Here is a 23,991-nt window from a genome sequence, read left to right on the forward strand (position 1 = left end):
TTGCATGAGAATACAGACAGCAGGGTATCATGGGATGCCACTAAGGCAGTTAAGTGAGGTGTCCTTATTTCACACACCACATCTACCATCTTTTGGCTTAGTTGGGTGAAGAGGGCAGAAGGCAGAACTGGAACAAAAGATTGGAGAGTTTTAGCCCCATCCCGAACACACGTGCTTACTACATACACATAGAGATCTCCAACAAGCAAGAAACGTACTAGAGCAAGTTTTCTTGGGTGAAACGGTTCATAAAATGATACGTACGAACCAAGGCCAGGCTGACTGTACTGAGCATTGGGTGTTTCCCTGGTAGGTTAAAGGGTGGGGGGTACTTTTGTTACTGGGGAGCCAGTTTTGTAGCAGTGTTTGATAACAGAACTAGGGCAATCGTTCCCAGGCTTGCTGACTGAGCTTAAAAAATCTGGTGAAGCCTCAGTCTTCCTCGTAAACTACTCAGTCTGTTGCTGTTGAAATAGCATACTAAATGTTCATCTACAGTATCGCAAGCAACCTCTAATCATGGATTTAGAATGTCCTCTACTGCCTTGCAATATCTGGGGTTTAAAATTATGGCATCGTTGTCACAAACATACCAGCAAGATTGCCACCATTATTGGATATACTCTTTGAGATATGTCGCTGGGAGAAACTTGAGATTTCCTCGTTCAGGCATGTTGGTGCCATAAAATAGATTTCCTCCCATCTTTGGTATATATATGTTGCACACTACCTCATCAGTTTCCTTGCTCATCCTAAAAACCATGCAAGGCAAGCTACTTCCCTTCACACGGGGCAATATGTTACCTTAAGCGTATAAGAACACAAAACTTAAATCTATGTACGATGGGGGGCTTTCCTTCCCACATGTGGATTCTGTGGCTGCCCCGAGAAGAATCAGAAGCAAACGTTTGCTGGACTCAAGGGTAGTGGCACTGGATCACTGGTCTGCAACGGTAAAGGAGGGGTGATAAGTCCCTCTCCATGCACACCTATCCTTATTAAACCTGATTTCCCTCCTGGCTTACACGATCCTGGTGTAAAGCACCATAGACAAACCATGGTGAGCTACATGAGACAGGACCCATTAAAACGTTGGCAGCATGGCAGTAGACATTCCACCTTCCACGTCCTACTGACTTAGGTATGTCCATATATTACACTGGGCACAGCACCAAAGCAAAGAGTTACTACCTTGGGAGATTCAACAGCGATAAGTGACATTTCTGAGAAGAGGCTCAACCAAAAACGGTGTTTCCGTCTTGTATAGGTTATCAAACTCCCAGCAGAAATGAGTGAAACATTCCTACATCAAGGCTTAGAAGACCGAACTAGCTACTCAAATCATGGAGGAATCCTGGATACTCATATGGGCTCAGGCTGCAAAATTGTCCAGCTGCACACGACAAAAAAGAACATGGCTACAAAATTCTCATGTGCTGGCATCTTACTCCAAATAGACCTGACACAATGTTTGGGTCTCAAGAGCAGTGTTAGAGTGGATGTGGCGAAAGGGGCACCATGGCTCTTACTGTGACCAGGTCCAAATCTTCTGAGGTTCTGAAACAAATCAAAATACCAGCCATTGTTCTACCCAGAAACCCCTTGATAATATTGTTGGCTGACACAGGAGAGGGGACAGAATATCCACTAACTATACACATGGGCAAACCTCTGACAAGTTTTTACTTTCACCTCGTCTAAAAATTGTTCATACATGGAAACCATCGAATCCTCCCTCTCAATATGTGGTGGTCCAATTGTGGCACATGTATGTCATTGAGAAATTCTCAGCATTGGTAGCAGAAATAACAGCCACATAAATGAGCAGGGACATGTCTGTAGTTCTACATAGATCATGTCATTGCCACCGCCCTCCCCTCTGTCAATCGAGCATAACACTAACATGGTCGATGAGAATCAAAAAATATTTGAAGATTTACCAAGCTGCAATACAAATGTTCAAGATACTCCACTCTTTCCGAAATTCCTATTGACTCCTTATGATTTTGGTGCAATTGTCTCCCAGTGATCTTCCCTACCCCCGTCTCCCTTCCCTCTTTCTTTGCTTACCCTCCCTCCTAGAAATTCCACTTGAAATAATGTTTATCAGTAAAATGCTGTGTACTAGGATGTAATATGGGTACTGATTCTACGTATCCTTGCTGCGTAAACCTGTTTCCCTCTAAACAGCTTTTAAATAAAGTTTTGGGAAAAAAACAGAAAGACTCTCCTTGCGGTTGTAAGGGTTGCAGCACAGACATCTCACAGGTACTGTGCCTCCTGCGGGTTGAGTATAGGAGTTAGGCAGAATATAGTAGTAGGATAAAGTTATCTTTAATGTTACTATTTCTCCTAGTTTATAGACTATTTCCTCCCAGTCTTAAAACTTCACAGCTATTTCTCTGCCTTAGTTCCAAAGCATTATCTTTAGTGGGTCCTGTAGAGAAGAAGAAAACTGAATTGAAATTAATTCCAAGTAGCTAAGTAGTGGTAGTTAATCAAAAAGAAAGTTTTTATTTTATTTTATTTTTAAACCTCTTCAGTGACTGATAAATGAGTAGTGGCTTATGGTCCTGACATGGCTAAAACTCCGTTGCGGCCTCTTCAAATCTCAAGGTGGGGGTGGGGGTGTATGACTAGGGCGGGGGAAATAAATAATAATTTTAAAAAACGTACCCAAACCCGACACTGCTGCCTTGCTCCTCTCCTCTCATCTTCTCTTCTGGTGTCCCAGCATTCCCTAGGATACGGCATAGGCTCCCCAGCAATCCTGGCGCAGCTCTCATGCTACACCTAGCATTATAACAGTGCCAGGATTGGTCTGAGCAGCTTGGTCTGCCGTTAAGTCAGTGCACTGGAGCCTGTGCAGTTTCTCCAACTCGGCTGTGTAACACAGTCTGGTTAGAGAAACCTACGTGCGCATGTTTGTTTGGCCAGCCTGAGATGTCCAACCAAACGCACATGCACTTGGTGCACAGACACCACTCCACCTCCCCTCTCCCATGGCCCAGTCCCGACCCTCCCTGCACGTGCTGCTGGCTGAGTCAGCAGCTGAAAAATAAAACGATAATGAAATCAAGTTTTATTTTACAGTTGCTGGGTCTTAGCTGGGGGGGAGGGGGGGTGGACATGTATCTCTTCAGCATCTAAGCAAAACATTTTCTCACACTACTGCTTAATGGCAGGATACCGACAGGTTTGAAATAGAAGAGAAAATGGAGTAGGATTAACAGTATCACTTTATAGGTGCTAAATGATGCTCAGTGTATGGATTTCATGCAGGTATAAAGGTTTAAAAACATAGAGATATTGGAACGTTTGACCTGTAAGTTCACACCAATCATTCAAGCGAATGTTTCCTCTCACAGCTATCCCACTGATTCGGAGCAGAGCTAAATTGGGGTTGTCTTCATTTTCAGAACATGTGGTACACACCCCGCGACCTTATTACAACCAGGCAGAATTTAAATAAGTCAGTTGTCTTTCACAAACGGACGGGAGAATGTTGCCTAGAGGACACTTGTAAGCTTTTTCAAGGAAGATTATCTACCCATCCTCTTCCCGCGCTAGAGTCCTGATAGATATCTGGAAATCCTGGATTCAGTCCAGGACGCATTGTTATCTTCATAGTATCGTTTTCGGTCTTAACAGTATTATTTGGGCATACCTCTTTCACTAATTTGACCTATTTGATTCGAAAAGCTGGCAGGATGATTCTTTACTTGTCAGTATGATTGCCTAGATCATCAAAACCAAATAGTTTCCCATTGTAATTCTTTGAAAGCATTTAGGAGATCTTGCTGCAATAAAGGTTTCCTTCCTAGATTTCTCACCTCAGCTGAAGTCCGACAAGTTGTCAATTTGCATTTTGCCTCCAGCTGCTCACTGTGATGCCAGTGAGGGTATTTAGTCAATTATTGTTCCAGTGAAAACACCACTGTGCTTCTCTGCCAGATACACTCTAGCATGTGAAAAACGTGCTCTGGTGCACACATCAACAATCCATGATGCACATTGGGTTTGAATGGCTAAATGTAAAAACATTTTTGTTCATTGCTTTTATTTTCAATCATTTCCTCATGAGGCTTATAGCATAATTCCCAGCCAAAACAAATCAGTAAATCTGATTTTCCTTCATCCTCCCTAAACGTATTATCTAACCGGATCCCAGCAAAACTTGATCAGACACTGTTTGCTTCAGTTAAAAGAACTTTATCTCCCACGTCCCACCTTTACCCCGCACAACTGCAGTAGAAATCCCTATTGGATAGCCACTGCTGCAACCTTAGGAGTTTGTTCTCTGAGGCTCCCAGTAGATGAATGAATGACCACAAAACTAAACACATTTGAGGTCACATCCTTCCTCGAACATAAACATTTGTTTACAATACAGTACAGTCCGTAGAGTCAGAAAAGAGAACAACACGAACAAATGCATCTCCGTTTTTTTTTTTAGAAGTATGTGGAGAGATCAGGAAAGCCGCATTATTCCAGCCCTGATCTCAAAATAGTATGAACAAAAAAGCTTTGTTCACTATTCCCATTATTTTCACTGCCATTTCATGTGCTTGCAGAAAGGGACATTTCATGAGTGGTAGACTGCTGAAACCAATAATGTAGGGTGGCTTTTGACCATTTGCAGTGCTACAAACGTTTATTAGTTCCACCAGCACTCAGGCAAACTGGGGTGCACAACATAGATCTCTACTCACTCCTCCCTTCACTTCCATTGAATTCAAATTTGACATCTTGAGGACCAGTTTGACATCCGTAAAAAAGCCCATCATACATATATGTGAAGGCCCACATAGATTGCTGTGGCTTAAGTAAGATAAAAGGACTGGGTTAGATTGAAAAATAGATTGACCACGTAAAGCACAGAAGCGATTTGAAATTTTTCAGAAGTCTAGTGGTGACTGGTATCATGAGAGTGGGCGTTCCTTGAATCATAACTCATTACCTTTTTTATGAGGAAATGTTTAGAAACGTTAGAGGGGTACCACCAACACATAGAGTTTGGTAGAGCAAAATGGAGGCCTTCCAACAAAATCTGTGGACTCAACCACCATCCTTCGAGCTTCAGTGAAGTGGGTGAGTCTACTCTTTCTTGCACTATTCAAATGGAAGTTTTGGAAGACCCCTTTATGCTCCTGTGAATTGTATTCAAATTCTTGTGAAGTCTTTTTACTTTAGAAATGTATAATCTTGCTGTTTAGTTAAAGGTGACCGGCTTAAGCGATTTTGGGGTTTGTTTCTGAGTTACCTCAATGTATACTCTCTTCACCTGCAAAGCTGCTTTCATGGTATGACAGAATGCAGACCACTGCCACTTCTCCCTTTCCCCCCAGATGTCAGTAGTCCTTGGCATCGAAGTCTGAAGGGGGTAATTTCTGTCTCAGGGGCTTACAACATTGTTTTCTCACTTTCTTGTGGTTACCGCTTTGCAGGTTTTAGTATTGGGCGAAATTATTGCTGGGCAGTAGATGCTGCATTCGTACTGCTTAGGAGCATTAATCCTTGTTTTGGGGGTTACTTCGCAGAAACACTTGCAGACTATGGCTCTGATGCGTTCCAAAGTCTTCTGGAATGATGAACAATTATCTGGGGTAGATGTCAGAAATTGTTTATTCGTAGTATATTGATGTGTCATGTATGGCTCTCATAGCGGGCCTCTGTCGTTTATTTCAGTATCTAAAATCTCATCACCTGCTCCTATGACTATCAACACTGAAAACAAAATTGGTTACCCACTTTTGGGGTGTAATAAAGGCCTTCCAGTTCAGGCTGCCAGGCCTATCTGAGAGCAGCCAGCACAGCTCTGCTCGTCTTCGTTGACTCAAAAAGGATGCACAGCTGCAAGAGGTGAAAGGAAGGCAGGGAAGGGCGGTGTGGGATATGGTTAGGGTGGCACGTAAGTATTTTTAGTTGTTAACCTGCAGGAGGGATAACATAAATTGAGTATGGCTTCCCCATTACTGCACTGCCACGGTGTAGCTGTTGAAAGCAGTGGCAGATGGTTTTGGAGGCCATACATAATATAAAATTATAGATGGGTAAAAAGTGAATTATGGGCATGTTTTTCACCTCCGGTTTTTAAGTGACATCATAGACAACTCAAGCTGCTCTTATGTTTGTGATGTCACTTAGAAGCCCTCAGTGAAAAAAAATCCCCATAATTCAAGGTTAAGCGTCTATAATTCAATATATTATAAGTGAATCAAAGAGTTTCTGAATGTTTCGATACTATATTTCCTCGATACAGTATTGTTTTGCATTGTTACCCTTGAGCATGAAGCTGTCAGAGCTATGATTTTAAATGTCCACTGGTATTGTGTGTGCATGACCCTTACAGGAAAAAAAGGGAGGAAATGGCACAGAAAATTGCAGAAGAGAGGGCCAGGAGAGAGGAGGAAGCACGCAAACAAGAGGCGGAAAGAAAACAGAAGGAAGAAGAGGAAAGGAGAGAAAAGGAAGAGCAGCTGCTCAGACTGGCAGAAGAAAAGGAGCAGAAAGAAAAAGATGAAATCACACGGCTTCAAAAGCAGGTATGGGTGTAATGAAATCTACGTGCGAACATAATAGACCAAACCATTTCTAGTTATTCAGCTGATGGTAAAGTTATCCTTTCAGAATACGAAGCACACGTTTTTGGGAGGGGTAATGCTCTGACACCGGACTTGGTTATCGCTTTATAAGTTCGCAGCCCTCTTATTACAATGGGTTTTTGTCTTGATTTTTCTTCGAGCTAGTAGCTACAGCGACCACCAACCACTCCTAACGTGAGAATGTTAGGGGCCCTTCCTTAGCAAACGGTGCTCCTTGAATTTTTGCGTAACTCTTCATATTATTTTGCTCAAATGGCTGTTTTACTTTTCTCTGCCTATGGTTCATGATGAACGAATTCATAAGTCGCGAAAAGTGTTGCCATTCGTCTGCCTTAACTAGTTTAATAGGTCGTTATATTTGTTTGTTCCAGTGGTATTTATCAGAATTTAAATAATTAGTGTTATTTTTCCTCTTCTCAGTAAGGTATCTTGTGACCCCCATTAGACATTTTTGGTAATTGTTAACGTCCACAGAGGCTGATGGCCTGAAATGCCTTTCGGAATTTCATATATTGTTTGATCAATGCAATTTTTCTAAAACGTAAGATCAGATAAACTTGGCATTACCCTATTATCATGGGCTGTAAAATTAAATGCAGCCTTCTATGCATGTCCCTTGGGCTCCTACGTTTAATTGGGGAATGGCAGATGTTTGACCTTTGACTATGTGCACCATAGAGTCTTTACCACACAACCCTTAGGACGTTACCACACACGTAAGTGGCACACAGCCACCTTTTTGGTACTTTACCCTGCGGTACTTTACCACGCAGGTAAATATTTTTTCTTTTTAAATCACATTATTATGTGCTTGAAAAAAAGGCGGAGGTTTGAGTGATCGTGAAGGATAAAAAAGGCTAGAGGCAAGGAAAGGTTGAGGTTTTTAGAGTTTTGGTGGGAAGTGGCAATGGGAGGTAAGGTATTCTTAGAGCTCGGGAGGATAGAGGTAAAGTGATTTAAGGGGTTTTGTGGTTTAGGAGCAGGTAATGGCAAATTAAATGAGGGTTTTTTTGGTTTCAGGAGCAGGTTGAGGTAAAGGGAGGTAAGGGTTTTTAAGGTTCAGGGGTGGAGAGAGCTAAATGAGGAAAGGGGGTTTTAGGGTTCAGGGGCAGTAGAAGTAAAAGGAAACGAAGTGTTTTTAGAGATTAAGGGGAAGCTCGAGCTGAAGGGAGTTTAGGGGTTAAAAAAGAGTGGTGGCTGGGGTTTTAATCCCCCAAAACAGAAAAAAGACAGACATTACAGCAGCATTATGGGTCAGAGGCGTGTGGGAAAGACCTGCTTGGTATTACAAGGTGTTGTAAAGGTCTGTGTGGTATTGCAATTTTTTTGTAAAGGTCAACAGATCGTAATGCCAAGAGTGCGGGTTGGCATTTGGGGACTTTAGGTCCCTGAAAGCCTAGGCTACTTCTGTGAGTGATTGCAAACTCTTGCTCGCTGAAATATTTGGCATGCTTTATTTACCCAGCTCACCCTGCCACTGCATTCTTATTGCATTTGAACACAAACTGGTGTTAAATAGATCAATATAATGCATGTCATACTATCCAATTGGTTGATGGATTGTTGACAGGAACTGTTTGAACTATTTACTGATGTCGTGTTAGAGCATAAAATATTTAGCATCCTTAGTCCATAAATCACTCGTTTTTCTTAAGAGATAATGCAGGAATTCTGGTGGTGTGTTTTGTTGCTCGAACTACAGGAAACCTGCTTACAAAGAAGCCTACCCCAAAAAGAAGGCACGAGTTATGTTTTTCATGATTGCACACGGTCAGTTTTTCTGATTCTCGACTTTTTTGTTGTAGAAATCGTGTTGACTGGCCTAGTCTGCTATCTGAGTTAAGGGAATACCTTTGATATATTAAAATGCATACCACTAATTGTGCCCAGGTGCTTATTACATTTATGAAATAATCCACTGGTAACATTCTGTTCATAACACTCGAAAACAGAGGTGCGTATTGGCACTCCGTTATTTTTTTCATGTATTTCCTATTTTCCAGATATACTTTCCAAAATCTGTTCTTTTCTGCCTATCTTAGGTGACAACCCCTCCATCAATTATAATGTATGCTGATGATGTTGCCTTATTTGACTTTACCTCGTTGGTCTGCAGTATTTATCTGAGTTAAATGATCACGCAGGGGAAAATAACACCCAGTTCATTTATGCAAAAACAGGACTCATAATTTTTGGTGATAGAACTAAGTACGTTTCCAGGAATAGGACGTTAATTATGTGGTCTTTAAAATGTTTACAAAATATCCATATTTTACAGAGCTGTTTTCAAGTAATCTGAGGCCACATCTCACTTATCTGCTAGCTAGTTATGTCTGTGGGAGCAGTACTGCTTGATCTGTGGATAGATTTAACATAGAGGCGTTAATTAAAGTGTACGTAGCACAAAGACCAGGAAGCCTCCTGTGTGGATATCGATTTTCAGGTGTAAATGATAACTTAAATCAGGTTAATGTCAAGCTTTGGAAGGTGTTTCACTTCAACGAACATGGAAGGAATTTGCCCCTCTTAGTGTAGGTGAGCAGTCTTATCAACGATTTGCCCAAATAGTATGATTTTTGGGATATTATTCAGCATTTTTCTTACAGAATTTTTGTGAATCTTCTCATTTTGCAATTTCAGAATTGAAAGGATATATTTAATGTTTTTAATCAATCAAATCAGCTTTTTGATTGTTGGATATAACTGAGAAAGATAAGTTAGTGACAGCAACTCAAGCTTGTTAAAGTTAAACTAATTGAATAGTTTTAATCAGGGATGCCACTAGTTTGTTTTACACCTGTTACAAATGCAGTTTAATCTTCCAACCAATCTCGCATTGTAGGTTTCTTTTTTAACAAATTTGTTACCAGTTGTGACAATCCCTGGAATCGAAGGAATTGTAATATTATGTCTTATAAATGTAACTTTTGTCTATGTGCACGTGTTATTTGCATATCTCGGCTTCGAAGTTCTGTCGCTGAGGTAGTTGAACTTTTATTATCATCTGGTGATCTGATACAGTCTAAAAAGCGGTGAACTTTTTTTCTATTCTGTAATTGTCTGTTATGAGCTTCTTAAAACTGTTGAATCCATTTTGCATATGAATTTTCTTGGAAGGGTAAATAATATAACGCTTTGTGGCCAAAACACGCACTCTCCCATAAAAAAGATATTATGAACTTGTATAATTTAATTGGCGCTCATGTAAACCGCTTCGTTACCTTCGGTTCGTCTTTGCACTATGTGCAACATCCTGTGGGCAAAACACTTATTCTCCCCTTAAAAAAAAAAAAAAGTGAACTCATAAAACGTAATTTGCGCTCATGTAAAGCGCTCCGATACCTTCGGTTCGAATTTGCACTAGATGAAAAATCATGAAAAAAGTAAGACCCTATGTGGCCTTAGTATTACTGGCTCGTATGTGTTCCTCCTTGTAGGCCACATTGCTCAATCCCTCTCAGAGTCCCTCTTTTTCCACTTAAAACGTTGTGATAAAAGGAGCAAGTCAGGAAGACCCCTCTGGAGGATCCAGTTCATTATACAGTCAGTGTTTGGGATGTGCCTGCTCTGATGATTACTGAAGTGGAAGGGGTGGTGTGAGCCGGGGAATGAATTTATTTTTATTGCATAGCGTATTGGGAACAGTAAGATGGGGCAGCTTGACAGAGAAGTTATTTATTCAGAGGGAAATACTTTTGCTGACAAGCATCGGCAAAGGCAATAAGTCTCGCCTTTGCAAAAACTATTGGCTTTGTCAGTGTTTTTTTTTTTTTATTTTTTTTTTTTAGCCATGTTGTACGACATGTCTGGAAGTAAAGGGGAAAAAAGCACTATGAAGCGGCCACTGCTGACTGCGCTTTTATTTTCTTTACTTTCAGCCATGCTGTACAGCAGCACTACAGCTGTACAACGTGGCTAGAGCATTGACACAGACATTAGCTCTTGCATAGGCGAAACCTATTGACTTTGGCAATTCTTGTTTCCATTGGTGTGGGTGCCTGATTAGGCCAAGTTACACGTGATCTGACAAAGTGTTAGGTGCTCAGTTCCAAATTATTCTTACAGAACCATTTGAAAACAGTAACATTTGATATGTTGCTACAAGTCATAGTTCTGGATAAATTATAGCAGCCACTTAAAACAAGCCTTCTAGCTTAGTGAAATGGTGTATAAGCCTATTCCCTTTTAAGAAAGTGTAATGTAACTGTTAATTTGTTACTTCATAGGATAATTGTGATCAAAACCAAATCCACAGCATATAGGTATCCTAGCCTGAAAAGACCAATAGAAAAAAATAATTTTCATTGCCATGGATGACATATCTGCCAGACGAGCCATAGTGCACTGCCCAGTTTGTCATTTCAGTTTAACACTTTGATAATAATGTTGAAGAAGAACATTTAAAAAGTGGAACAATTACCCTTTGGGTTGTCCTGACGCTACAATGAGGAAACAGACCAAATTATATTTGACTGAAAAGCCATATTTGTGAACTTCTGCAGAACTTCCGTGCCTAAATTCTGTTCTCAGAGACACTGGAAAATTGTTCCAAACCTTGGGAGCAAGACAGGAGAAGGATCTTCCACCTTTCCTTCTACTTTTAGTTCGGCGGGTTAAAAGGAGTCATACTGTTTTGGATCGTAAAGATCTGTTTGGAAAGTGAACTCTGATTTTCTCTACAATGCTAATAGGTCCGATTTTATGAAAGGCTCTATGGTCTAAATAAACAGTTTTAAACTGTATTCTTTGCTTAATAAATAGCCATTTAATTTATTTCAAAGCTGCTGAAGCAGAATTATGTTTTTTTCAGTTTTTAATTAATTTAGCAGCCCTAGTCTGTACACTTAGTAGTCTGCAGAATGTATATGTGGCGAGACCTGGGTACAAAGTACTGCAGTAGGCCGGGAGGGATGAATCAAATCTTGGGCTACCGGAATATGGGTTTGCGTAGGAAGAAGTGAGATACTCCAACATAACTGAACGGGATATACGAATAAGAAGCAGCTGAAACTGCATTCACTTGCTTGCCCGGTGGTTTAAATCTGCACCAGTGGTGATACCTAATTTCCCCCCCACAAGGACAGGAGTAGGAGTCTCTCCCAGAGCCATAAGAAACGATTAAAGAGTGAGTGATAAAGGGCCAATATCCTGTCACTGCACTTAATCATAATTTGCTTCCCTGTGTACTAGGTGAATGTTCTTGCCTAATAACGTGCTCTCTGGTGAAAGCCATCTAGGGTTCCTTTAGATGCTTTCAGAAGATGACTTACTCATTCCTGCTCAGATGTATGTCTGATCTTTTATTTTATTTCAAATAAAATCTCTGCTGCATTTGGTGATTACAAATATCCTTACACATCCTAAAACGTGTTCCCTTTTCATGACTTATTGTCATTTTAATATCACATGCACTAAAGTATTTGATGTTTGGTGCACAAATGAATCCATAGGCTCCCTGTTCCCAGCTCCAACACAGAAGAAATTTCCCTCTGAATTAAACAATGAAGAATATCAATCTCCCAACTACCATCATGAGTCTCTGTCACTTAGTGGACAAAGATGAAGTGTGCGTTTCCACACAGCTGGATTTACAGCTGATGCATCATGGTTGACTGGGTCCCATTTAGATTCTCTTGCTCCCACACTCATGTACAAAGGCCGCCCCTGATATTTATTTGAAACAGGAGTTGGTTTCTTCCTAATTATTGGAATTACATACAACTGTATTTGATAATGGGATAGAGGTTATGTAAGAAGGAGATTGTCTTGAAAGGAAAATGAAAGTCCATAATAGCCAGTGAAAAGCTCGTCCCTCTCATATCTTCAGTCTCACACTTCTTTATATTATGCTAATTTGTGGAGTGATTGTGTGAGTTTGTAGATGTTTCAGTGCAACAGTGATGGTAATGACAATTGATTTAAGATTTGCTTAAAAATCCCGAACTATACTTCCCAATTGGGTATCAGAAATTCGTCACTGATTAACATACTACAGCTATATCTGCCCTTTGGCATATATATTTTTAGTATACCTGTTCGGTGCATTGCAAGGACTGCTTTTTCTAGTTGTCTCCGTAAATTAAAACCTGTCCTGTATTACACTACTAACCGATGTACCACTATAGCCTTAGAGTCCACCGTAGCGGGCTACACTGGCAATTAATTTGGCGGTATTGCTCAGCTACGAAGGACTATAAGGCTGATTAGAACATTCTGAAATAAATGAAACCAAGTCCTCACGGAGCCCGAGGGGATTGCATTTCCCTTGGCCTCTGTGAGGCCTTTGTTCACGGCTGTTGCTGTGAACAAAACATTGGAATGTTGAGGCTCCAGGCTTTTACCAGCCATTAAAAACCCGGAGCACTCCATTGTCTTCAATGGAGCTCGCAACATTTACATTGTTCTAATGAGTGTTCAAGTGTTAGTGCTTATTAGAATGCTTTGTCTGTGGGAGCACTGGTTGGTGTTTAGCAGGCTGTCAATATATGAGCAAGAGAAATAAAAGCAGTTCCAGTTACTTTTCATTGGTTGATGTGCTATGAGTAGAAGGCAATTCATTAGCAGTACTTGGGCATGCACGGAGAAGGCAAACTAATATTGAGCCTGTGCTTTAAGGAAAAAAGGTCACTTGAGAGCGAAGCATGCTTAACTTTAAGTATGTAGACTTCACTGTTATTTGTACAATACATATAATTGAATATCCAAGGTAAAGAAATGGCTCCCTGTTGCAGTTACCCCCCACATTTTGCCTGATACTGATGCTGACTTGACTGAGAAGTGTGCTGGGACCCTGCAAACCAGGCCCCAGCACCAGTGTTCTTTCACCTAAAATGTACCATTGTCTCCACAATTGGCACAACCCTGGCACCCAGGTAAGTCCCTTGTAACTGGTATCCCTGGTACAAAGGGCCCTGATGCCAGGGAAGGTCTCGAAGCGCTGCAGCATGTCTTAAGCCACCCTAGGGACCCCTCACTCAGCACAGACACACTGCTTGTCAGCTTGTGTGTGCTGGTGGGGAGAAAATGACTAAGTCGACATGGCACTCCCCTCAGGGTGCCATGCCAACCTCCCACTACCTGTGGCATAGGTAAGTCACCCCTCTAGTAGGCCTTAAATCCCTAAGGCAGGGTGCACTATACCACAGGTGAGGGCATAGGTGCATGAGCACTATGCCCCTACAGTGTCTAAGCAAAACCATAGACATTGTAAGTGCAGGGTAGCCATAAGAGTATATGGGCTGGGAGTCTGTCAAAAACGAACTCCACAGCTCCATAATGGCTACACTGAATACTGGGAAGTTTGGTATCAAACTTCTCAGAATAATAAACCCACACTGATGCCAGTGTTGGATTTATTAAAAAATGCACACAGAGTGCATCTTAGAGATGCACCCTGTATTTTACCCAATTGTTCAGTGCAGGACTGACTGGTCTGTGCCAGCCTGCTGCTGAGAGACGAGTTTCTGACCCCATGCGGTGAGAGCCTTTGTGCTCTCTGAGGACAGAAACAAAGCCTGCTCTGGGTGGAGGTGCTTCACACCTCCCCCCTGCAGGAACTGTAACACCTAGCAGTGAGCTTCAAAGGCTCAAACTTTGTGTTACAATGCCCCAGGGCACTCCAGCTAGTGGAGATGTCCGCCCCCTGGACACAGCCCCCACTTTTGGCGGCAAGTCCAGCAGAGATAATGAGAAAAACAAGGAGGAGTCACTGGCCAGTCAGGACAGCCCCTACGGTGTCCTGAGCTGAGGTGACTCTGACTTTTAGAAATCCTCCATCTTGTAGAAAGAGGATTCCCCCAATAGGAATAGGGATGTGCCCCCCTCCCCTCAGGGAGGAGGCACAAAGAGGGTGTACCCACCCTCAAGGACAGTAGCCATTGGCTACTGCCCTCCCAGACCTAAACACACCCCTCAAATCAGTATTTAGAGGCTCCCCAGAACCTAGGAAACTAGATTCCTGCAACCTAAGAAGAAGAGGACTGCTGAGCTGAGAAACCCTGCAGAAGAAGACGGAGACACCAACTGCTTTGGCCCCAGCTCTACCGGCCTGTCTCCCCCCCCCCCTTCGAAAAGACACTGCTCCAGCGACGCTTTCCCCAGGACCAGCGACCTCTGAATCCTCAGAGGACTGCCCTGCTCTAGAAGGACCAAGAAACTCCCGAGGACAGCGGCTCTGTTCACCAAAGACTGCAACTTTGTTTCCAAAGGAGCAACTTAAAGACAACTGCGTTTCCCGCCAGAAGCGTGAGACTTGCAACTCTGTACCCGACGCCCCCGGCTCGACTTGTGGAGAAACAACACTTCAGGGAGGACTCCCCGGCGACTCCGAGACGGTGAGTAACCAAAGTTGTCCCCCCTGAACCCCCACAGCGACGCCTGCAGAGGGAATCCCGAGGCTCCCCCTGACCGCGAATGCCTGACTCTCAGATCCCGACGTCTGGAAAAGACCCTGCACCCGCAGCCCCCAGGACCTGAAGGATCGGAACTCCAGTGCAGGAGTGACCCCCAGGAGGCCCTCTCCCTTGCCCAGGTGGTGGCTACCCGAGGAGCCCCCCCCCTGCCTGCCTGCATCGCTGAAGAGACCTCTTGGTCTCCCATTGATTCCAATTGAAAACCCGACGTGTGTTTGCACACTGCACCCGGCCGCCCCCGTGCTGCTGAGGGTGTACTTTCTGTGCTAACTTGTGTTCCCCCCGGTGCCCTACAAAACCCCCCTGGTCTGCCCTCTGAAGACGCGGGTACTTACCTGCTGGCAGACTGGAACCGGGGCACCCCCTTCTCCATTGAAGTCTATGCGTTTTGGGCACCACTTTGAACTCTGCACCTGACCGGCCCTGAGCTGCTGGTGTGGTAACTTTGGGGTTGCTCTGAACCCCCAACGGTGGGCTACCTTGGACCCAAACTGGAACCCCGTAGGTGGTTTACTTACCTGCAAGAACTAACAATTACTTACCTCCCCTAGGAACTGTGAAAATTGCACTGTCTAGTTTTAAAATAGCTATATGTGTTTTATTTGAGAAGTATATATGCTATTGTGATTATTCAAAGTTCCTAAAGTACTTACCTGCAATACCTTTCATGCAAAGTATTACATGTAGAATTTGAACCAGTGGTTCTTAAAATAAACTAAGAAAATATATTTTTCTATACAAAAACCTATTGGCCTGGAATTGTCTCTGAGTGTGTGTTCCTCATTTATTGCCTGTGTGTATGTACAACAAATGCTTAACACTACTCCTTTGATAAGCCTACTGCTCGACCACACTACCACAAAATAGAGCATTAGTATTATCTCTTTTTGACACTATCTTACCTCTAAGGGGAACCCATGGACTCTGTGCATACTATTCCTCACTTTGAAATAGTGCATACAGAGCCGACTTCCTACATCCAATACTTATGTTCCTGTGCCATTTGCAATCCTTTTACTTGCTACCTTGGACCTGCCTTGCCTAATGGTATTGGTAGAGGTTTTCAAGAGATTCTGTATTAAACTCTTGACTTCAAACCATAGACTCTGATCCTTAAATTGTATAAATCGTTTAATTGTCATTCCTAATTTTGTATTCCTGATTTTTGTTTCCCCACAACAGCATAAAATTTCATCTCATATTGCAGTAATTACAGGCCCTCAGTCAAAGCTCACCCTTAATAGTTTTGTACAAGCTGTCATTGAAGAGTTTTGGTTTGCTCCTGCAGTTTGGTAATAATGCTTTCCTTTTCGCTATTCATTACATTTCTTAAGTAAATTTACTGACGATTTACACAGATTACTTTGTAGTAACCCAGGTCCCTTCTGATCTGTTTTTCAGAAAGAAGAAGAAGAAGCTCGCCAGCGAGAGGAAGCAGAGCGAATTCGATTAGAGCGCGAAAAGCATTTCCAAAAAGAAGAACAAGAGCGCTTAGAAAGGAAAAAGGTAAAAGCTCATAACCTTTGCACGTGGTCTGGTGTCATACCTGTAGCTCATAAATCTGGTATTGAAAGAATATGGGAATGAATATTGATATTTAAAGTAGAAAAATCTATTGTACTTAATTGCCTTCAAAACTAGGGAATACTAATTGACTTGCACGCTACGGCTATACCAAAACTGTGCCATAGGACTCAAGCTGCAGCTCACTGATGAGGCCCAAACGGGTCAAGAATTGTTTCTGTTTTCTCAGAGTGGTCATGGCTTGGTAGTTTAGCTTTGACTGTTACTAAAGAAGCAGTACCAGGGCTGATTTGCTTGTGGTTGCTCCCTTATGCAGTGTCCCAGTGAATACAAAAAACTGATGGACTGTACTGTCACCATGGTTCTAATACCAGGCCACATGCTGGCAGAGTTAGTTATTCCATACAACAGGCCGGCCCTGTCATATTGGTGCTCATCCCTGGCAATATGCTTGGCCTGTCCCACTGGTGGAAATCCCTGGCAACGTGCAGGCTGTGGCACACTGGTGGTAATTCCTGGTAAAATGTTGGCCCTGCTGCAGCAGTGGCAATTCCTAGCAACATACTGGTCCAGGCACAACGGTGGTCATTTCTGGCAGCATGCTTGTCCTGGCACAACCATGGTGGTAATCTCTGGCAACATGGCAATGTTTCTTATCACTGGCATATTTCGAGCAACCATGGTACGATTGTGCCAAGGAGTAAATGGAATTCTTTTTTAATACATTAAAGTTCAGGCATGCTAGAGGGGGTGTGGCCAGCAGCCGATGCAGTAGGACGCGGTTCACCGAGCTCCCGCCAAGTTACCCCACATCCCTAACAACCTTTAATGAAGGGAGGGCGCAATGGGATTAGGATCCCAGTAACCCCTCTATAATCCACTTGGGCCCAAGCTGCGGGCCCCGAAAATGACGAGAGTGTCCGAAGGACACCTTTCGAGTCCCTGCTCATAGAGACTTCAAGCAACCGTGAGGGGCTGAGACAACATGGTGGCACCCAGTGCGCAGAGATGAGGGAACGCCTACAGTATAGTGGAAGTCCTGCAGGCCGTAAAGAAGAACCTGCGCGACCCCAGCAGCCCTGCCTAACTGCTGACTGGACTCTCCAGTGAGCGAGGAGTTGGAAGGGGACCGAGGCGATTGCAGGAGCTGCACGATCTGCAGCACTCCCGCAGAGCGGCAGCATAAACAAGAGACAAAGGTAAGGAGGCCACAATGCGATCGAGCCCCCAGGTGCTCCCTCTGTGATCGGCCCTGGCCCCCACTGCAGACCCAAGGGCGGTGGGAGTGCCAAGTGGGTCCCTATACCTGAGGGCCCAAGCAACTTTGAGAGGCTGAACCAAAATGCTGCGCCCAGTGCGTGAGAATAGAGGCTCCTACAAAGGCAGGGGTGGACTCGCAGACCAGAGGAGGGACCCTGGAAGAGCCTGGTGACCCTGGCTGGCTGCCGATAGACCTGTCCTGTGGAAGGGGACATTGAGGAGGACCAAGACAATTGCAAAGGTCACGTGACGGGCAAAGCTTCCGCAGAACAGCGACAAAGGCGATAGACAGAGTTGAGGAGGCTGAATTATGAGGCATAAAAAGTTGGCAGGGCTGTGGGGCAATGTAGGAAGGCGATCACTGCAATCACATTTGAGGCAGCAGAGAACCCACAGCCGCCAGACACGCTGCAAGACTAAAAGGGTGCACTGAAAGCAAACAGTAAGGTAATTCGATAGGAAAACTGGAGTGCCTTTGAAGCTATGGGGGAGGCTGGCCTTGCGTACCCCCAGCCCTAAAGCACCAAGGGGCCTGTGGACCGGGACCCAGAGGACTAGAGGTGGCCACAGAAACATTGTATGTATCCGGTACAAGAACCCATTAATGAGAGGAGCACCTAGCCTAGCAGGACACTGTGGGCTGACACCCAAGATGCTCTAAAAAGGGCAAGGAAGAGGAAGGATGCTCAATCCCGCTGAAGTAGCATCCCGATGGGCCCTTTGATGGAGGGACTCGGAGCGCACATGGACTAGAAGACAGCCATCTGACTGGAGTAGTGCCTGTGAGACCACTTGCCCCTAATTGCTGCCATGGGAAAGATGACTAAAAAAAGACGGAGCGGTGGGCAGCGGAAAGTAATGGAATGATCTCAATAAAACTGAATACCATGACAGAAGAATCTCAGCGGGACCCCACGCTGACGGACATCTTGCAAGCCATCACAACCATGAGAGAATCACTCAAAACCAAGATAGATGCACTGGGAGTAGACCTCGGCATCCTCACAGACGACCATCAGAGGTTGGCCGAAAGAGTAACTGCGACGGAGAAAACACTGACGGAGCCTAACTCCAAGGAAGGCTCCTTGCAGACCAGGCTAACAACAATGGAGGCGAAGGTGCGCACCCAAGAACTCCAAGCAGAGGACAGTGGAATAGGTCCAAGAATAATAATATCCGCATTGTAGGTATGCGTTATCTTACCTGGAGTGATGGCTGCGAGTGGGGATAGCACCAGAGGGACTTTCCGACATCTATGCACTGGAGAGGGCACGTAGGGTCCCAGCAAAGCCGCTGCAACCGGGAATGCCACCAACGCCTGTGGTAGCTCGTCTTTTACATTACCGTGATCGGGACCACAACCTGGCAAGGGAGCGAGAGAAACGTGAGATAATGGTGGACAGTCATAAAGTGATGATCTTCTCAGAGTTTACTAAGGCCATACAGAAACAAAGAAGAGCATTCACTGAAGCAAAGGCGAGATTAAGACATTTAAATGTGAAATATGCCATGATGTTTCCTGCCCGTCTTAGAATCTCCACAGCTGAGGGGATGCATTTGTTTCACTCACCCAAGGAAATATGGGAATTGCTGGACCTCCAAGAGCAACCTGGTCTTAGCCGTACATCTCTGACAGACAAAAGCACGTGGAAGAAGAAAGTTAAAGAGAGTGCGAAGCACACCAACTTACATGGAGGCACGTAAAGATCAGCAGAGGGCGATAGAAATAATGGCTGAGATGAGCAGGAAGAGACGAGAAGACACCAGCCCGATGGCGACAGAAACAAATAGCAAGGCCTCCATATCTAACGGAGAGGGTTCCTCAGACTATTCGGAAGAGGATACCCAAATTGCACTCCTACAGGAAACACACCTAACAGCCAAGGAAGGGCTAGCATTATAGCGCAGGTGGCGAGGTCAAGTATAGTACACCACAAACTCTGCATATGCGCCAGGGGTGCTGATCTGGATTCGGGCAGGGGTACTGTTTCAGTGTCTGAGTCAAGGGATAGACTCGGAAGGTCAATATGTGGTAGTAAAGGGTAGATTAGATGGCCAAGATGTGGTACTGGGTAGTATATATGGCCCGAACGTGGATCAAACACAGTTCTTTGATGGCATATCCAAAGTGTTGGCCCCTTTCTAATGGATCCGGTAATATTGGGAAGAGATTACAATTGTATAGCAGATCCTACCCTGGATAAATCGCACCCACCCCTTCCAAGCACGCAGACTGAGAGAGTAGCCCGAGCCTTCTCAAAGTGGCAACTGGAGTGGGGTATGAAAGACCCTTGGAGAAGGCAACATCTCATGGATAGGGATTATTCTTACCATTCCATCCTATGATTTGCACGTCCATATAGATGCTATACTATGCTCCCCAGATATACATACTCAGGTACATACAACAGAATATCTGATTTGCACCCTATCATACCACAACGCACTCTTACTATATCTTAGATGGGGAGAAGAGCTCCACAGCATGCCGACGTGGCGATTGCACCCAGAAACCCTGGAGGACCCAGTATTCCGAACTGCGATAGGCACAGCTTTTACTCAGTACTTTGAAGACAACACGGGCACGGCTGACTACCCCTCGGCAGAATGGGATGCATTCAAAACAGTATTTAGAGGAAGATGCATCTCAGAAGTGGTAGGGTTCAGGAGAACTTTACTCCAAGAGTTCTTAACAGCAAAGACAGTGTTCCGGGAAAGTGAAAAGAAATGTCCCAACCACCCAGAGCTACACCAGGAGCTCCTCACTGCAAATGGAAACCCTAGCAGCTAAGGTTGAAAAAATTGTTGTTTTGACTATCAAAACTATATGGTGTGAGCCCACACTGAAAGAGGCCGTACGGGCATGCTATTAGCTTGGCTGGCGAATCCCGCCAAGTGAGGATCAGTTATTGTAGAACTTGAAGTAGAAGATGGCTCGAGACAATATAGAAATAAAGCGATTAATACAATATTTCGAGAATATTGTGCACAGCTATAAAGAGCACATGCAGGACTCCCAATGGTGGAAATGAAGGAGTTGTTGGATACCCTACAGTTACCACGATCGCCCCCAGAGCATGTAGAGGCATTAGGAGCTGAAATCACAATCCAGGAAGTTTGGGCGGCGATTAAAATCATAGCCAGAAATAAGACGCCGGGTACCATTGGGATCCCTATTGAGTTTTATAACACTTAGAGAAGCCCTAGTTCTCAGACTGACCAATATGCTTAACGTGGTCAAGACCATTGGAATTCTACCACAATCTACTAGAGATGCCCTAATTGTTCCCTTGTTAAAACCAGGCAAAGAACCCCTTGATAAACAAGCTTATAGGCCGCTCTGAATGTTAAATACAGATTATAAAATCTTAAGCAGGATCCTGGCGATGCGCCTGTTGCCTCGTATGACCCTATTGCTCCACGCAGATCAATCAGGATTTATCCCAGGGAGAAGCACAGCACATAACATACGGCGCCTCTGTGCAGTCCTGAGGACCAATACATCCGGTAGGCAGAAAGCAGCAGTTCTAGCAGTAGATATAGAGAAGGCCTTTGACAGCCTAGATAGCCCTTTTTATAAGGAGTGATGGAACGATTGGGGCTACGGGAGGTATTCGTTTCCTGGACCCGTTTACTTTATATGGACCCCACGGCTAGAGTCCAAACAGGACAACAAATATCTCAAGATTACAGGGTGGAGAGGGGTACTAGACAGGCGTGCCCCCTTTGCCCTTAATATTTGCATTAGCCCTAGAACCCTTGGCATGCTGGACCCGAGGAGGGACGAAGTATTGGGGATTGGAGGTGGATAGCAAGGAGCACTATATTGCATTATATGCAGATGATATGCTCCTTTTCTTTCGGAACCCCCAGAGAGACCTCCCAGGAGCGCGAAATATGCTGAAGCAATATGGCTTCTTGTCAGGACTCCAGGTAAACTGGAACAAATCCAGTCTGATCCCAGTACAGGCAGATGGCATACGCCCTGATGATCTAGGACCCTTGCGCTGGGAATCTCAATCTTACTTACCTAGGGGTCCACATATACCACTGCACAGATGATACGGAATACTTTCGAGAAATTGATAACATAATAACGGGATTCATATGGGGTTCTGGCTGCCGCAGAGTAGCTATGACCACACTGCAGAGACTGACAACAGAGGGAGGTATTGCAGTCCCAGAGTTTGAGGCTTACTATCTGGCAGCCCAGCTGCGATGGCTTACACAATGGGTAGTGGGAAGGAGAACACCAGGAGGATTACTCCCCATATTGGTCCCTGACCTAGCAGCTTTGTGTAGAGCGATTCTACGGCTCCCAGACACTGGTAACGAAAACAAACCTGAATTCCAAGTTACACAACTGTGCTGGGCAAGATACGTCTGGAAAATACCCATACAGATCCCATACTCTCCAGACATCCTGATAGGGTTTCGGGAGTAACTTCCACACTGAGGATCTTGGAGAGGGTTGAGGTCCTAGAAGGAAGCAGGAGCCACTGAGATGAGAGCACTCTATGATAATGGAGTGCTCCTTTAATTCGAGGAATTTAGGGCCCAGTACAAATTGCCAAGAAGTCACTTTCCACTACGTAGAGCAATTACGGAAGCTATTAAACAACACTGGATGGCTGGGATAGAAGAACCACACCAATCAATCAGTTGTCAGTATCTAGTGATAGCCTCGGGTACGGTCAGAGGAGTGACCTGCATATATGGGAGACTAAGAAGGGAAGTAATGAAGCTACTAGAGGGCCTGAAAGATAAATGGGAAGCAGACCTTGGCAAAGTTATTGGGGACAAGGACTGGGAAAACATCCAATATAACACAACGAAGTCCACAAGAAATGCCCAGTTTAAACTAATTAATTTCTATATATTACATAGAGCATACCTAATACCAGAGAAAATGAATAAGATATATCATATAAACACAGCTAAATGCGCTCGTTATAATGAAGTAAGCGTCACATTTTTTCACATGTTTTGGGGAGCATTAGGAAGGGAATCACTGACATAGTTTCAACTGTTTTAGAAAAAGAGGTCCCATGTTTTGAGGACTGATGCTGCTGAGCTGGTTCTCACACACATCTAAAAATAAGATCAGTAGCTGATTGCAGGACTTAGCCTGTGTGCTAAGAAAAAGGGAAATAACCAGAAATTGGAAGAGCAAAGGGGTTCCTCGCATAGCCACATGGAAGACAGAATTCACCAAATGGGTGGGACACGAGTCAGATGTTAGACCCAGAGAGCCCAAGAGGGGACATACTTCACTAGAGGGAGCATGGGCATCGGAGCCATTGGCAGATGCCCTCAAAGATTAGGAGATCTGGGAAGCAGAAACCTCATCTGGGTGGAGTGGGAGATGGACCACAACAGAAGAAATGTTGATGCCCATCTACGAGGGTGGGCAACATCCCATATATGACAGCCGAGGAACTGCCAGGACCACACATCACCTGCAAATACCACGGATAGCTGAAATCCTGGTGCCTTAACGTCAAGACTTAAGTGGAACGAGAGGCATGAATGGTGAGGTGGCTAGGACATTCCCACAGAAGGGGTTGGGGGAAGGACGGGGTTTAACGGTTATAAAGTTTGAGAAACAATACACTGACTACACAGTAACACTAGGGGAGAAATCAGGAGAGACTTATAAGAGCTATCTGGATATAATAGGAGGTACTAAAGACCCTCTCAGAATTACTGCTGATGACATACTGTTGTTGTGCTAATGTATTGTATGTATTGATGCAAAAAAATGCAATAAAATTCTGTTAAAAAAACAAAAAACAAAAAAAACAGTTCAGGCATGCTTCAAGAAGAGAAGAATCGGTCCAAGTTTGTAATGGCTACTTTCTGCTTAGTTAACTTCAACAAAACTGAAGACAAATGTCTTTGCCATTGCCTGGGTTTCCGGCAGAGGTTTGGACAAGAAGAAACCTGTTGGATATATAAATGCTTGTTTTTATTCTCACAAGGTGCGGGTGTGGCAGCCAAATGTGAGTTAGACAAAATTCTTGTGGTATGGGGATCCTGGGACTTGCAAACAGCTGCACCCCTCCGAGTTGTCACATGCACAACACTTGGCCTGAAGGAGAGTGGAGCTCAGCTGCAGACAGAGATATGGCCCTTTTGTCACAAAGCCAGATTAAGTGAAGCATTGCCCCAACCTCTATATAAATGCCCAA

The 23,991-nt window shown here is 44.1% G+C and overlaps 1 protein-coding gene across 10 annotated transcripts in view; it reads left to right on the forward strand.

The window, feature by feature from the left end:
• Positions 1 to 23,991, forward strand: part of MAP7 (microtubule associated protein 7) — a 657,230-nt gene that overhangs the window by 546,368 nt on the left and 86,871 nt on the right. For all 10 annotated transcript variants that reach the window (XM_069234655.1, XM_069234654.1, XM_069234656.1 and 7 more), the window contains 2 exons: positions 6,353 to 6,545; positions 16,418 to 16,522. In XM_069234655.1, coding sequence (XP_069090756.1) covers positions 6,353 to 6,545; positions 16,418 to 16,522 — 298 coding nt within the window. The remainder of the gene's footprint in view (positions 1 to 6,352; positions 6,546 to 16,417; positions 16,523 to 23,991) is intronic.

Source organism: Pleurodeles waltl, chromosome 5, assembly GCF_031143425.1.
Source record: "Pleurodeles waltl isolate 20211129_DDA chromosome 5, aPleWal1.hap1.20221129, whole genome shotgun sequence".
NCBI lineage: Eukaryota > Metazoa > Chordata > Amphibia > Caudata > Salamandridae > Pleurodeles > Pleurodeles waltl.